Genomic DNA, 13485 nt, shown 5'->3' with positions numbered 1-13485 from the left:
CTATTCCCTTACGAAGAGGAATAGGTATTCCACTCAAAAAGGAGTGGAATACCTATTCCTTTCCTGTAGGAATAAATAAAATTCGTCTTTTGCCCAAAAACCCCAACCCTCTCAACATCCAAGTCTTTTATCCCTCTCTCTCTGTTTCTCAACTCATGGTGTATTTGGATACGAAATTTTGAAAATAAAATATAATTCTGATTCTACTTTTTTCAAAAATAAATCATATTTTATTCAACTTTTTCAAAAACAAATCATATTTTATTCAACTTTTTATAAACAAATCATATTTTATTCAATTTTTTTTTCTTCTAAAAAGTCAAATCTCAAAATTCGCAAACAGAATAAGAATTTAATTCTGATTTCAAAAATTTATTACTCAAATGCACCATCAGTATCTCTCTCCATCTCTGCAATTATATTCTCATCCCCCTCTCTCTGTTTCTCAACCCAACTTAATTTGTTGTGGGTTAAACTTTTCTTTCTTTTTTTTTTTTTTTTTTTTTTTTTTTTTCTCCTATGATTTAGCCTACAGAATGCACTTAGACGTAGCAAAACGAGTACCTCTTAATATCGGGAGGATTCCAATTGCCTGGCGGAGGTTTGAGAAAAACTTTGTAAGCAAAGAACGAATGTTTGTTGCTGAAAAATAAATAAAAAATAATAAAATAAAAAGGGCTTTGCAGATGATTTATTTTTTTATGATGATTATGTTTTTTTTTTTTCTTATAAATCATTTTACTTTATAAGCAAAGAATGAATGTTTGTTGCTGGAAAACAAATAAAAAAGAATAAAATAAAAAGGGCTTTGCAGATGATCTATTTTTTTTCTTTTTATTTTTTTATAATGGTGATATGATGATTATATGTGTGTGTGTGTGTGTGTTTTTTTTTTTCCTTACAAATCATTTTGTAGCATAATTGTATATGAAAAAAAAAAAAAAAGCCATGAACTCTATGAAATTAAAAAAAAAACAAAAAAAACAAAAAAAAAATGTCATAGTATGATTGTTTATGTTTCTAAAATAAAGAAAAAAAATGTCCTTAAGAATATAAATTCTATTTTTATTATAAGGGTGTTTTAGGAAATTTGATTATAATATAATTCCATTCACCAATGTATTGCACTATACCAAACAAAAGAATACATATGCAATGTTCTATTCCACCGTTACAACCAAACAAAAGAATAGGAATAGTTATTCCATTCCACCTTCATCTATTCCCAGGAATAGTTATTCCTTTTCCTAATGGAATAGACATTCCACAAACCAAACGAGGCCTTAACAAATGTTTTGGTCTTAAATCCATCAAAGTAAAAACAACGTAGTCATATTGTATTAATAGGATTAGAGAGCAATATTCGATTCTTCGGCTTGTAAAAGTGGAATTCATCCTCTTATAAAATGCTCGAGAGGGCCATTCCAAATGCACATATACTTATCCATGTAGCTCAATGGTGAAGAAGATTTTGTATGTGCAAGAACAAATAAAATGGTGAAACATAATTGTGTTTGTAAATGTGTTTTGAATGGTGTATTTTTATTTTTGGTTTGAAAAAATGTTTTGATATAACATAAATGTGAAAATTGATGTTAAAACATAATGAGTATTTTGTGTTTGAGTTGTTTTTTTTCATAGAGGAGAAAACAAAAGTTTTAACAAACAGAACCAAGGATTTTTGCATGAGTGGAAAAATTATATTGATGCCACTCTTCACACTCGTTTTATATTTGTTGATATAACGTGTTTTAAGTGGTTTTTTTTTAAAAAAAAAATTACTTAAAACATACCACGTCTACTCCCCCGCTCTTACCCTCCCCCTCCTATTCTAGTTTTTTCTTTTGTTTGTAAGTGTTTTTCAATGAGATTGACAATTTTGGCCTCTCCGCAATGCATCTGTTTATCTACCTCTGTGTTGTGTTGTTCATCTCCTCTCTGGCCACTGATACTGTTTGTTGGTTATATTTTTGCTTTGAATGAGAGTTTTTCTTTCTCTTTAGATCTACCCTCATGAGCGATCTATGAGATTGAGGTTAATTAAGTGTGAGAGATTATTTCTCACGATCTGAGTTTTTTGGTGTGAGGGGTTATCTCTCACGGCTGGTTTAAATAATTTTTTTTAAGATATTTGGCTACCTTTGTCTTAGATTTAGTCTGCTCGGAACAGATATGCTTTTTAACTATTTTTTTTTTATTCAACTTTTTAACTATGTTTGTATATGGGTTAGCGGAAAATGAAAGTCATAAATAACATTTTATTGTAAGATTTTGTTTGTACTTATGACTTTGTAATCTCATAGCATGTGATTATGATTTTGCAGAACTTTATACTTTGTGATGTAAAAGCTTTATACTCGTAATTTTTTATTAATAAAATCCTTAAATCTTTCGTTTTAAAAAAAAAAAAAAAATCAATTCAAAAAACTCTCCACCAACATGCCAATTTTCCTCTTACTCTCTTAGGAATATTTTTCCCTTTATAAATCTCAAAAAACTACATTAAATCAAGAGAAAAGTACACATAACCCCCTCAAACTACCACATCATTGTCAATGTACTCCCCAAACTACCAATTGTGTCAATCTCCCTCCTTAAACTACCAAAAAATGTCAATGTCCCCCTAATGACAAAAATGCCCTTCATAAAATTATTAAAATAAAATAAAAACTAAAAAAAATTATTAAAAAAAATATAAAATAACAAAAAATTATTCCAAAAAAAAATTAAAAATTAAAACTGTTTTTTATTTTTTTTTTTAAATAATAATTTTCAGTTTTTTTTCCATTTTTTTTTTTAAAAAATTGTTCTTTTTCGTTTTTTTAATTTAATAAAAACTGGTTTTTTTTTCATTTGTTTTATTTTTTAAAAAATAAATAAATAAATTTCAGTTATTTTTTGTTTTTTCGTTTTTTTTTTTAAAAAAAATGTTCTTTTTCGTTTTTTAATTTAATAAAAACTGTTTTTTTCTTTTCATTTGTTTTATTTTTTTAAAAAATAAATAAATTTCAGTTATTTTTTGTTTTTTTTCTTTAAAAAAATTTGTTATTTTTCGTTTTATAATTTAATAAAAACTGGTTTTTTTTTTTATTATTTTTTTCATTTGTTTTTTTTTTTAAAAAAAATCAGTTATTTTTTATTTACTTTTAAAAAAAAAATTAAAAAATTTGTTCTTTTTTTTTTAAATATTTTTTTTTCGTTTTTTATTTAATTTTTTAAAATTTTTTATTATTATTATTCTTAAGTTTTTTTAGTTTTAGTTTTAACTTTTTTGAATTATGAGGACATTTTTGTCTTACTAAAAAAAAATTAGGGTCATTTTTGTCTTTTTGTTGGTCTTAGGGGGGACATTGACATTTTCTGGTAGTTTAGGGGGGGAGATTGACACAATTGGTAGTTTATGGGGTACATTGACAATTGAGTGGTAGTTTGAGGGGGTTATGTGTACTTTTCCCTCAAATCAAAATCAGACAGAAAGTTTGGAGACTCTAAAATTATACTAAGACTTATTAAGGCAACAAAATTAGATTTTACAACGACAAATAATACCTCAATAAAGCCTTTGTTAACGACATGAGACATCTACAGACTACAAAAGTCTACTGAGCTTACCGTATCAAAACTTTAAAAAACGTTTTCTGATTCCGACGTTAAAAGTGAAAACCCACAAAAAAACCTCTCAATTTCAAACCCACACGAGGGTTCGAATCCGATACACCGAAACTTTGTAAAAATGCCGAGCAAGAAGAAGAGGAGGAGGGATTCGGAGCGACCCACAATCCATCCCAGAAACAAGTACTCCGAGAACCCACCCGACTTCGCGCTCCTGGCCTCTCTGTACCCCTCGTTCCAGCCCTTTGTCTTCTACGGCCGCGACGGTCGCCCCAGAATCGACTGGACCGACTTCAACGCCACTCGAGAGTTGACCGGGGTCCTCCTCCTCCACGACCATGGCCTCCACTGGTATTGTTCTTGGGTGCCTCAAGTTTTACATGTAGTTTCTTGGAAAGTTCTGTTTTTTCTTTGAGAAAACTGGGTTTGTGTTTGAGGGTGTCTTCGCTTTGGTCGTGTTTGTCTGTAAAAATAGGGAAATTCGTGTTTTTTTTAATCTTTTGAGGGGTTACCCAGTTTGTGCATTTCGCTTATTCTTATTTGTTACTGTTTTTTCTTGGCTTTGAAAGACTGGTAATTGTGAAATTCGAAACTTGAATTCCATAAACCTTAAACAATGCACTAATTATGCTTTTTTTCCCTCTTCAATTGCTACATATGATGCGGTGGAGCTTAAGAGGTTTACTTGAAGTAATCGAATGCACAACGTGTTACGTGTGTGGTTACTGAAAATAGTAAGGACCATGTTGTCAGTGACCAAAAGATGAAGTTTTCGTCTTTGATATAATATGTTATGTTGGTGACAAGAAAAATAAAACGACTCATTTTAACCTAGTAGTTTTGTCCCAGAGATTCTAAATTTAGTTTCGAAGTAAGCAGTTTATTTTCTTGGATATGCAGATTCATAGGTGATGAAATTGTCTTGTGCAGTGGCCTTTTTCTTTTCTTTTTTTTTTTCTTAGCCTCCTCTTTTTGGTGTGGTAGTGAGCGAGCCCTTTGGTTATATGATTTTATTGTTGGGTAGTTTTTGACATGTGATTAACTTTTATGGGAATTCAATTTGCTAGGTGGATTCCTGATGGGCAGCTCTGCCCTACAGTGCCCAACAGATCCAATTATATCCATTGGATTGAAGATCTTCTTGCATCTGACATTATTGCAAAGACTAACATCAGTGGAGATAATGTGAAGGGTTTTGATATAGGAACTGGAGCCAACTGCATTTATCCACTTCTTGGTGCATCTCTTCTTGGGTGGAGTTTTGTTGGGTCAGGTAGCTTTTCAGTTTTGTAGGTGGTGCTTATCAAATGTTGAAGTGAAATTTGTTTATGTCAAACTCAGAATCTAATAGTTTAATTTTGCTGATCTTGGTTGCAGATGTCACTGACGTTGCCTTAGAGTGGGCTGGGAAAAATGTTAAGAATAATCCCCATATTTCACAACTTATTGAAATTAGAAAGGTTGAAATTCATGAAGAGAGTCCTATGGAAGAGTTGCACAATGACGAGTTGGTCTTTTGTGAGAGCAAAACAGAGTTGAGTGGGAGTACGATTAGGAAGGAGGTGGATCCTTTGCCCTCCACTTCATTCGATCCACATGCAGATGCGAACAAGAGGTATAATGGGCCACCTGTACTTCTTGGTGTGGTCAGGGACAGTGAGAAGTTTGATTTCTGCATGTGTAATCCTCCATTTTTTGAATCCATGGAGGAAGCAGGATTGAATCCAAAAACTTCTTGTGGTGGGACTCCAGAGGAGATGATTTGTCCTGGTGGAGAAAAGGCTTTTATAACTCGTATTATTGAAGATAGTGCTGTTTTGAAGCATTCTTTTCGGTATTATCCTTGTCTACTTAAACTGTTACTATTAATCAGCCATGTGTCAACGTATACTCTCTTAGAAAATTCAGATTTCTTTATAGGTGGTACACTTCAATGGTTGGGAGAAAATCGAACCTCAAATTCCTGATATCAAAGCTGCGAGAGGTTGGAGTCACCATAGTAAAGACTACTGAATTTGTCCAAGGGCAAACATGTCGATGGGGGCTAGCTTGGTCTTTTGTCCCTCCAGCGAGGAAGATAGTATCACCTCACGTGGCTGAGAAGAATATCATGTCTTTCATGCTTGAGGTCGTGATATCTATTTTCAATTTGTCAAGACAATGTCCAAATTTTTCCAATTTTATGAAATTTATCGAGCTGGATTTAGTGAGATTGCTGCGGGAGTGAATCATGGATTACATGGGCAATTTGATATTTATGTGGGTGAAATTCCTTGGTTTTGCTACATTTGATGATCTGGCCTCTTAAATCAGAACCCCCCCACCCTTTCCGGGTGAAAAGAATTAGAAAGTTAAAAGAGGACTAAGACCTAATCTGGGAGAAGAAACTCCTACAAAATCATTGATTAAACCTTGAGGAAGACCCTTAAGAGTTTCACTGAGCCCCATATAATTTTTCTCAGCTTTGGCTCCTGTTCCCGAAAATGAGAAAGATCCTGACATTCTTTCTCTGTGTTTATGCCTAAGAATGTTGTCCAATCTGAGGTTTTCTGTATTTTTATTTTGACTCCTACATGAAGAACAAGTTATCCTTTCCTCAATTAGCATAAAAACAGAGATAATCTAGTCACTTCATAGGTAAATTTAAGAGGAAGATGCCTTTACCATATCTACATACAAAAACGTTTTAAGCAAAAATATGCATTGCAGACTTGGATTATTTCTACTACATGTGCATACATGTTTACATCGGGATATAAGGTTTTAAATGCTTTATTTTTTATCGATATTCTCATTTCATGTTTTACCTTTTTCTTCCTGCTAACATTACATCTCATGTTCTGTTCTTTTCAATTTCTTAGGGTCTTCAACGCCAATTCAGTGCTTTTCATGTATTACAATCGATTGAGTCTTTCTTCCATACTAGTGGTGCATCCTGTGAATTGAATGCCTCTTCATTTACCATTGATGTAAGTTAAAACGGTTGATCTATCATAGCATCTGAAATCATTTGTATGCGATATTTCTATGTGCTTATACAGCACAATCTAATGTTAATAGGTCACCGCATCAAATGATCATTGTGATGCAATCCTGAAGGATGAGTTACAACCTCTTGGTGAAGCTAGAAGTTGTCAACACGTGCAAGAGACATTTAATAGTTCAAGTTGTTTGCACCCTCCTTTAAATAACTTATGTTTTCGCATTTCGGTATGTTTACCTTCTTGTTCAGCTTGATTAATGAGCTCGATTGTTGGAATTTTCATCAAAATTGTATCACTTACTCTGTATTAACAGGTTTTTCAGCAAATCCCGGGGACACTTCTGGTGAAAGGATCGTTACAGCATAGAGATAATCCAGTGCCAGGTACTTTACCCCCCGACTCTAATATCTCTCAAATCAAATTTTTGTTCTTTGAAAAGAAGCTCTTATTGTAGCATTTTAATAATTTTCATTGTCTTCGTATGCTTTAAAAGATTCTAGAAATCCATTTTTCAACTAAGCTATTCACAATAAATCCTTGTTTTATCAATATGGCTTTATGTATGCAAATCTTTTTTGTTCATCCTGCTCTTTTTTGAACCATTTCTTTTGTTAATCTTCTTTTGCCTTTTTTTGTTTCCCTCATATATACAGCCTAAACTCGTTTAATCTTTTTTGTCTTGCCCTCATCTTGTGAAACCTCGAATCTTAGCACTTCTATGAGTAATTGTTGGTATTTTTGCCAAAGGCCATTAGACCAAATGGCACTTCCTTCTCTCATAAGTAGGGAGCGGAGGGTTTAGCAATGGTTTCATTCCCATATGTGTAGTGAGTTGTATATACCTATCAAGAGAAAAGGCAGTTATTGATCTTTCTCGGACGTCTCCTACCTTGAAAAGCCCCTTTACCTTATAACACGGTACCGCATCTGCAGGAAGACCAATAGCTTCTTTTTATTTATTCTTTTTTTTTTTTTGTTCTGTTCTTTTTGATTTGTTAATGTCTCCCGACCATGAGTCTTCACTGTTGTTTCATTCTACTTCAGTCCATAATTTGCGATATCTCTTTCTTGTGCTAACTAGATTATCCTTCATTAGTTATGATCTAGCAATTACTCTTTTATTTCATCATCCCTAACGTGTTCTTACTTTTGATCTTGTTGATCACATCTTGCACGCGGAAGGAAATTTTTATTAATTGAAGTCTGGGGTGACTTACAAAAAAAGCTGGCTTAATAGACTCATCAAAATCATGTATAACACGAGGTGCTATCTATTGTTATCCAATGTTGAGCATTGATCTGCATAGCTCACATCATTGACTTGATGTGCCTGTCCAAGCTATCTTGTGGAACAATTTTACTAAGTTGTGGGCTGTGTTCTTTGCAGGAGCATTCTCATTGATATTTCAAAGATTAGAGGAAGTTTTAAGACACAAATTCTGTAGATAAAAGGCCACCATAGAGTTTTCCAGTCTGAGCAGGTTTTTTGGGTAGGTTGGTCTGAACAGGCTACTGCCATATAATTTTTAGATCTCAAGCAAAAGGGTGTTGATCAGTAACAGTTCTTTGTTGTACATTCTTTCATTTTCCTTGTTTGTCTTCTTTGCCATCACTGTATTTGGAGCTACATCTTTAATTATGTACCTATTTGTTTTTTATGCACATATTTACGCTATCATGGCCAACATTATTGTATGCTCTGGGATGCGATTGTTTATCATTTTCCAGAACAGGACTCTCAAATGGATCTGTCAATACCACCAAAAGTCTCTTTTTGATGGATTGTGCCGACAAGTTCTAATGCAACGAACCTTCGAGGTTGATGGTAATAACAACACGTACTGGTAATTGAATAGAAATATTCAAAATGTAGCCTATATGTGGGGTAGTTTGTCCTCAATATTTCATTTGGGCAAATAAAAGTAGACACTTTTCTCTGTTGTGTGAATATTGCAAGGGCCTGAAGGCTGTCGCCCTTTCCCCAAAAACATTCCAATTCACAACCTAAGCTAAGGACTTGTTTGCAGGTCCAATCACAGAAGAAGTCTCTTTTGAGAACATATATAAATAGGAAAAATGCTTGGGTTATTATTGCAGTTTTTACTACACTCTTTATAAACTTATATGGCAATCTATATTTTTATAAAAAAATGAGTATCATGTGAATCGTCACGTTACATATTTTAGTAGTTGACGTGATAAATGTCATGTGGATTGTCACGTCAGTTTGTAAATGTGGTGAAGTGTCATGTGGCCTGTAACGTGGCAGTTCACATTTTAGTGGTTGGTGTGATAAGTATCACATGGACTATTATGTTAGTTTGTAAGGATTGAACTTATAAAAGGTATAGTACTCCTTAGCAGCACTCAAATAAATAAATAAGAGGTGCTATTTAACATACCTTCATGCATGGATTGACGTGGCAGTGTCTATACCACACTTTCATCCCATTATATATTATCTTACTATACTGACGTGGCACTATCAATTCACTCTTGGATCAGCCTTTGTTAAAGTACACTTTTATCTTACCAATATCTTTCTATGTTGATGTGGCATTGTCAATCTGCTATTGATTTGCTTATTCAAATGTGAATTGACAGTATCATGTTAGTGCAGTGTGATAAAAGTATAGTTTCTAGCTATACTCTTTCTCAATAAATAATTGTTGTAGTGGCATCTCCTGGTCGTAGAAGTAAACGGCATTCCTCTCTTTTATTTTCACTTTTTTTTAAAAACAATCAACTTCAAAACATTCTAATTTTTTCAATTTTTTATATCATATCAATAATACTTTATTACTATTCAAATAAAAAAAATTCACTACAATACAATTTTTTTTTACTTTTTTATTAAAAATAAAAAATAAAAAATAATCAACTCAACAATCTTTACCAAAACACACCCGATACTCACAAATGCCCTTATATTCCAGCATGAGTTCAAAAATTCATGCTTGTCCATGCAGCTTAATGGGAAGGAAAAATCTGTGAAAGCACGAACACAAACCATTGTAGGGAAAACCAAAACCAGAAGGAGAAATTTCTTGCTAATCCTGAAGATTTAATCAAACCAGAACAACTCTCCCCCAATATATGATTAATATTTCCCCAGCCATACATCACACATATATATTACATTACAAAGAAACAAATTAACAGCAAATTTCATGGATAAAGAAAGAAAATAGTTATAGGCAAGGCGATTATGATATCCCCATGGCCATCAAACAAGAAGAGGAAAAAGAACAACAGATCGAAAGACAGGAGTTTTAGACTTTCCCTTCAATCCTTGCGTGTGTAAACCCAACACATGCATCTACAAAATCTTCATCTATGAAATCTGTGGAGAAGATCTGCATCCGATCGGCGCAGCCCCTGGAGAAGCACTCAGCAATAAACAACCTCGAAAATTTGTGAATCCGTCTTGTCACGGGCTTAACACACAAAACCGGGTTATCAGGCTGCGGCGTGACTGTATTCTCCACCCTATAAAAGAATTTCCTCGACGAAACCGGCGGCTGCTCGATCAGATGCTTAAGATTGCTCTCGAACTTTGTGGATGGCAAATCTGTGTCAACCCAATTATCCTTCAAAAACCCAGCACTCCAAAAGGGACTCCCGGCCTTGGGCTGAGGCGACTTCCTTGGCTTCCATACACAAATAACTCTCTTGGGCAAAAGCTCTGCAATTGTTTTGCCAAACACGTTGTCATCCTGGTGAATCAGAAACTCCCCAAGCTCATCGACCAGGTACTTTTCAAAGTCAGCAGGGTCTTGATGACCAAATTCAGTACGAATCTCCAAGATTATTATCTCCGACTGTGTCTCCGACAAGAACCGCTTGATCTCCTTGATGACAACGTCAATACTGTAGGTGACGAGGATTCCGTGGCACACGCGCCGATTCTCCTGAACCCGGATATCGAGAACTCTGGCGCCTCTTACAAGCTGGCGATAGATAGACAAGGATTGGCATTGCGCAAATGGGCGAGAAACGCAGGGGATGCCGATTCTGTTGGTAGCAGAATCGTGCGTTCCTGGCCATACTATCTGATTTACGTGAAGCTTGTCAGCGTTGAGGCCAGACATCCAGTTCTTCCTATCTGGAGGCTTGTAGTCACAGCCCGGAAACTCATTCCGACAGCTTTCCTTGAGACTACACAGAGTTTTCTTCTCCGTTGAGATCGCCTTTCGCCGCTCCACTTGTTTAGAGACCTGAGAACCCATCTTCTTCTTCTCCTTCTTCTGCTTTTTTCTTCTTCTTTCCTCTTCTTTTATGGGGTTTAATATGAAGCATAGTAACGTCAGATGGGATTTTATTGTGGTACTTAGACTTGATCGATCGGTTGTAACAGAGCGAGATTACTTCCTCTTCTACTCAACCTTTTATCAAATTTTTTGTTTCAAGATTGCTGGTTTTTGACAAAGACGTGCGTTGTCTTTTGGTTTGGTTGGGCCGGCTTTTGATGGCATTATTGGTGGATATTAGATCGACATTTCTCTTCGGTTGGTCCTCCTGTAATGTTTTTACACGTGTTCCATGTCATCGAATGAAGTTTCCATTGTGGGGCCATAATAATTTATTTGCATTGTCTCCTTCAGCGTTACTGACTCTATATGGTGGAATAAATGGCGAGTTTTAACTAATTTGGAAACAATTTTTTGTTACGTACCGGGCATACTTTCCAACTATCTTGGTGGATTAATGAATATTAAGAAGGGCTTCTTTTTTTATTTTTTATTTTTTATTTTTCTAAAAAATATGTAAAGGCATAATTATAGTCAATATTCTTTTATTAAGGCTCCTAACTATAGTCATAAGTAATTAAAAAGGCGTTAATATTATTTGATTCTCCTAAAAACTTAATTCTCCACCATTTCATACGTTCTACAAATAAGTTTTAAAAAATTGATAGTATTAAATAAGATAATCAAATAATATTAAAGATATTCTTAAATAAAACTCATTCTCGAACTTTAAACGTTCTATTATTGAGAATAATGGAGATGATGTAAATAATAATAATATTCAATTACATTGTGAGTAGAGATTTTTTGGGCCTTGTGATGAGCATTGAGTAGTCAAAATTCCAATTAAAATTGAAAGGGAAAATAATAAATTTTGATCTCAACTGCCAATTGGATCATTTGCAATAGACGTGGATTGTTTTAACATTCAATGCTAATAATATTGAATTTATTCTAAACGTTAAAAAGATATAAATTATACAAGACAAGCCTAAGAAGATAGGTTTTCATTTTTTATTTTTTTTTTTCCTCTATTTACCTATGCAAGTCTTATTCAAAATTGAATTATTCTCTTTTTCTACAATTTCATTATTTTCCAACAACTCACCATTCAATGCATTAAAATCATTCATAGCTGATCAAAAATTCAATCAATCACTTACATTAATTTTTTTATTTGATTTCAGGAAAAAAAATTTACTATTAAGAAGAACTAATTTATCTTTCCTCTCGTGTAGGTTGAGAGTGTAAGATAATCCTATCATAAATATTAAAGTGAATTCGAAATAATTCGTTTGACAAATCAAGTTTTATTGTTCTATTTTTTAAATTTATTTTGTTGATAAAATCCTACTTAAGATTAACAATGTCTCAAGAAAGATTAAATGAATTAATTTATTATCAATTGAAAATAAAATGTTATAAAAACTTGAATATAAAAACTTAATAAGTATTTTTGCATAAAAAAAGGAGAAAAATAATTTTTAAATAAAAATATTATATTAATATTAAAACAAATATTATTTAATTAATATCTTAAAAACAAAAGACGTGGTAAAGTAAGTAGGTTAAATTAGGTATTTGGGCCCCTGTGGCCCTCAATACTGATAAGCCTCGGCCAGACGGCCACCACATGAGCATAGGAAGCAGATTGTATTTGTTTAGAGGCCAATAAATCCAAGCATAGGGTCGTAGCCATAGGTATTAGGTGGGGTTCAACGTTCAACCACCTCATAATAAAAGATTTTATTAATCATGCCACTTATTGACGGATATTTCCTCGATCATGGCCTTAAACACTAGTAAAGGTAGCAAAAGATAACCTAAAAAATAAATATATAAATAAATAAATCAATCAATATGAAAAGAAAGATGATAAAGACAGCCCCTCTTGCCGTAAAACTAAAGGGTCAAGGTCTACGTACCACTGACCTGAATCCTGATCATCCATTAGTTCTATTGTGTTAGACTATTAATTTTATAATTAAGTTTATTATTTTTTATCTACTTAAGCTTAAACTTAAAATTTTAAAATAAATAATAATTTAACATAATATCAAACACAAAGTTCGAAGTCAAAATTATGAGTTCGAATATTATTTTTGTCATTTACCTTTTATTTTAATTAAATATTGTAAGTTTTGGATCTTACATATTAAGAGAGAGTTTAAACCTACACGTAAGAAAAAATGTTAAAATATAAATTAAATTATTAAATTCATAATTTTTTTAAAATTTAAACTTTTGAGATAAATGATTATTTAATATAGCATTAAAGCAATTATTTTAAGTTCGAATCTTGTTTATATGATTTGCGCGTGGAGAACCGACTAGCTTTATAAGTAATTTCTACCAAACTCTCATAAAAAGCTCTCCGATTTGAACCTTTCCACCTATACTAAATGCAACATTTTGTTTTTACCCCATTAATAGGTGCTACCCAAATAGTGAACACAGGCACAATCATCAGTACAGTTTTCCCTTCCTGCCCAAATATCAAGCAATCAAATTGTTGCTTTAAGGATAGACAGAGTCACGAACAAGAACAAGGTCAAATCACTTACATCATTAATGTTAGCGGATGAGCAGGAATGCCCTTTGGAGGATGCTACGGTCCAATGAGCTTCCAAGCTATTTGA

The 13485-nt window shown here is 33.2% G+C and overlaps 2 protein-coding genes across 2 annotated transcripts; one reads left to right on the top strand and one right to left on the bottom strand.

Annotated features, from left to right (window-relative positions):
* Positions 1–3624: 3624 nt before the first annotated feature.
* Positions 3625–8260, top strand: LOC133882493 (uncharacterized). The gene is made up of 8 exons (XM_062321682.1): positions 3625–3963; positions 4680–4885; positions 4990–5446; positions 5533–5740; positions 6474–6581; positions 6673–6822; positions 6910–6979; positions 7984–8260. The coding sequence occupies exons 1-8, from the start codon at positions 3734–3736 to the stop codon at positions 8043–8045; spliced, it is 1491 nt and encodes a 496-aa protein (XP_062177666.1). The 5' UTR covers positions 3625–3733; the 3' UTR covers positions 8046–8260.
* A 1399-nt stretch (positions 8261–9659) lies between these two features.
* LOC133882396 (uncharacterized) lies at positions 9660–11012 on the bottom strand. The gene has a single exon (XM_062321551.1). It carries the CDS (start codon positions 10823–10825, stop codon positions 9869–9871), a length of 957 nt encoding a protein of 318 aa, XP_062177535.1. The 5' UTR covers positions 10826–11012; the 3' UTR covers positions 9660–9868.
* Between the last annotated feature and the right edge of the window lie 2473 nt (positions 11013–13485).

The sequence above is a fragment of the Alnus glutinosa genome, chromosome 11, assembly GCF_958979055.1.
Source record: "Alnus glutinosa chromosome 11, dhAlnGlut1.1, whole genome shotgun sequence".
Lineage (NCBI taxonomy): Eukaryota > Viridiplantae > Streptophyta > Magnoliopsida > Fagales > Betulaceae > Alnus > Alnus glutinosa.
The sequence above is the reverse complement of the archived record's forward strand: the minus strand, read 5'-3'. Positions and strand labels throughout refer to the sequence as shown.

What these genes read in the sequence shown, in the direction of transcription:
- LOC133882493 (XM_062321682.1), top strand. Translation starts at nt 3,734, where the DNA reads ATGCCGAGCAAGAAGAAGAGGAGGAGGGATTCGGAGCGACCCACAATC. An exon ending in GTGGAGTTTTGTTGGGTCAG is followed by an intron (nt 4,886 to 4,989) that starts GTAGCTTTTCAG and finishes TCTTGGTTGCAG; the next exon opens with ATGTCACTGACGTTGCCTTA. An exon ending in ACTTATGTTTTCGCATTTCG is followed by an intron (nt 6,823 to 6,909) that starts GTATGTTTACCT and finishes CTGTATTAACAG; the next exon opens with GTTTTTCAGCAAATCCCGGG.
- LOC133882396 (XM_062321551.1), bottom strand. Translation starts at nt 10,825, where the DNA reads ATGGGTTCTCAGGTCTCTAAACAAGTGGAGCGGCGAAAGGCGATCTCA.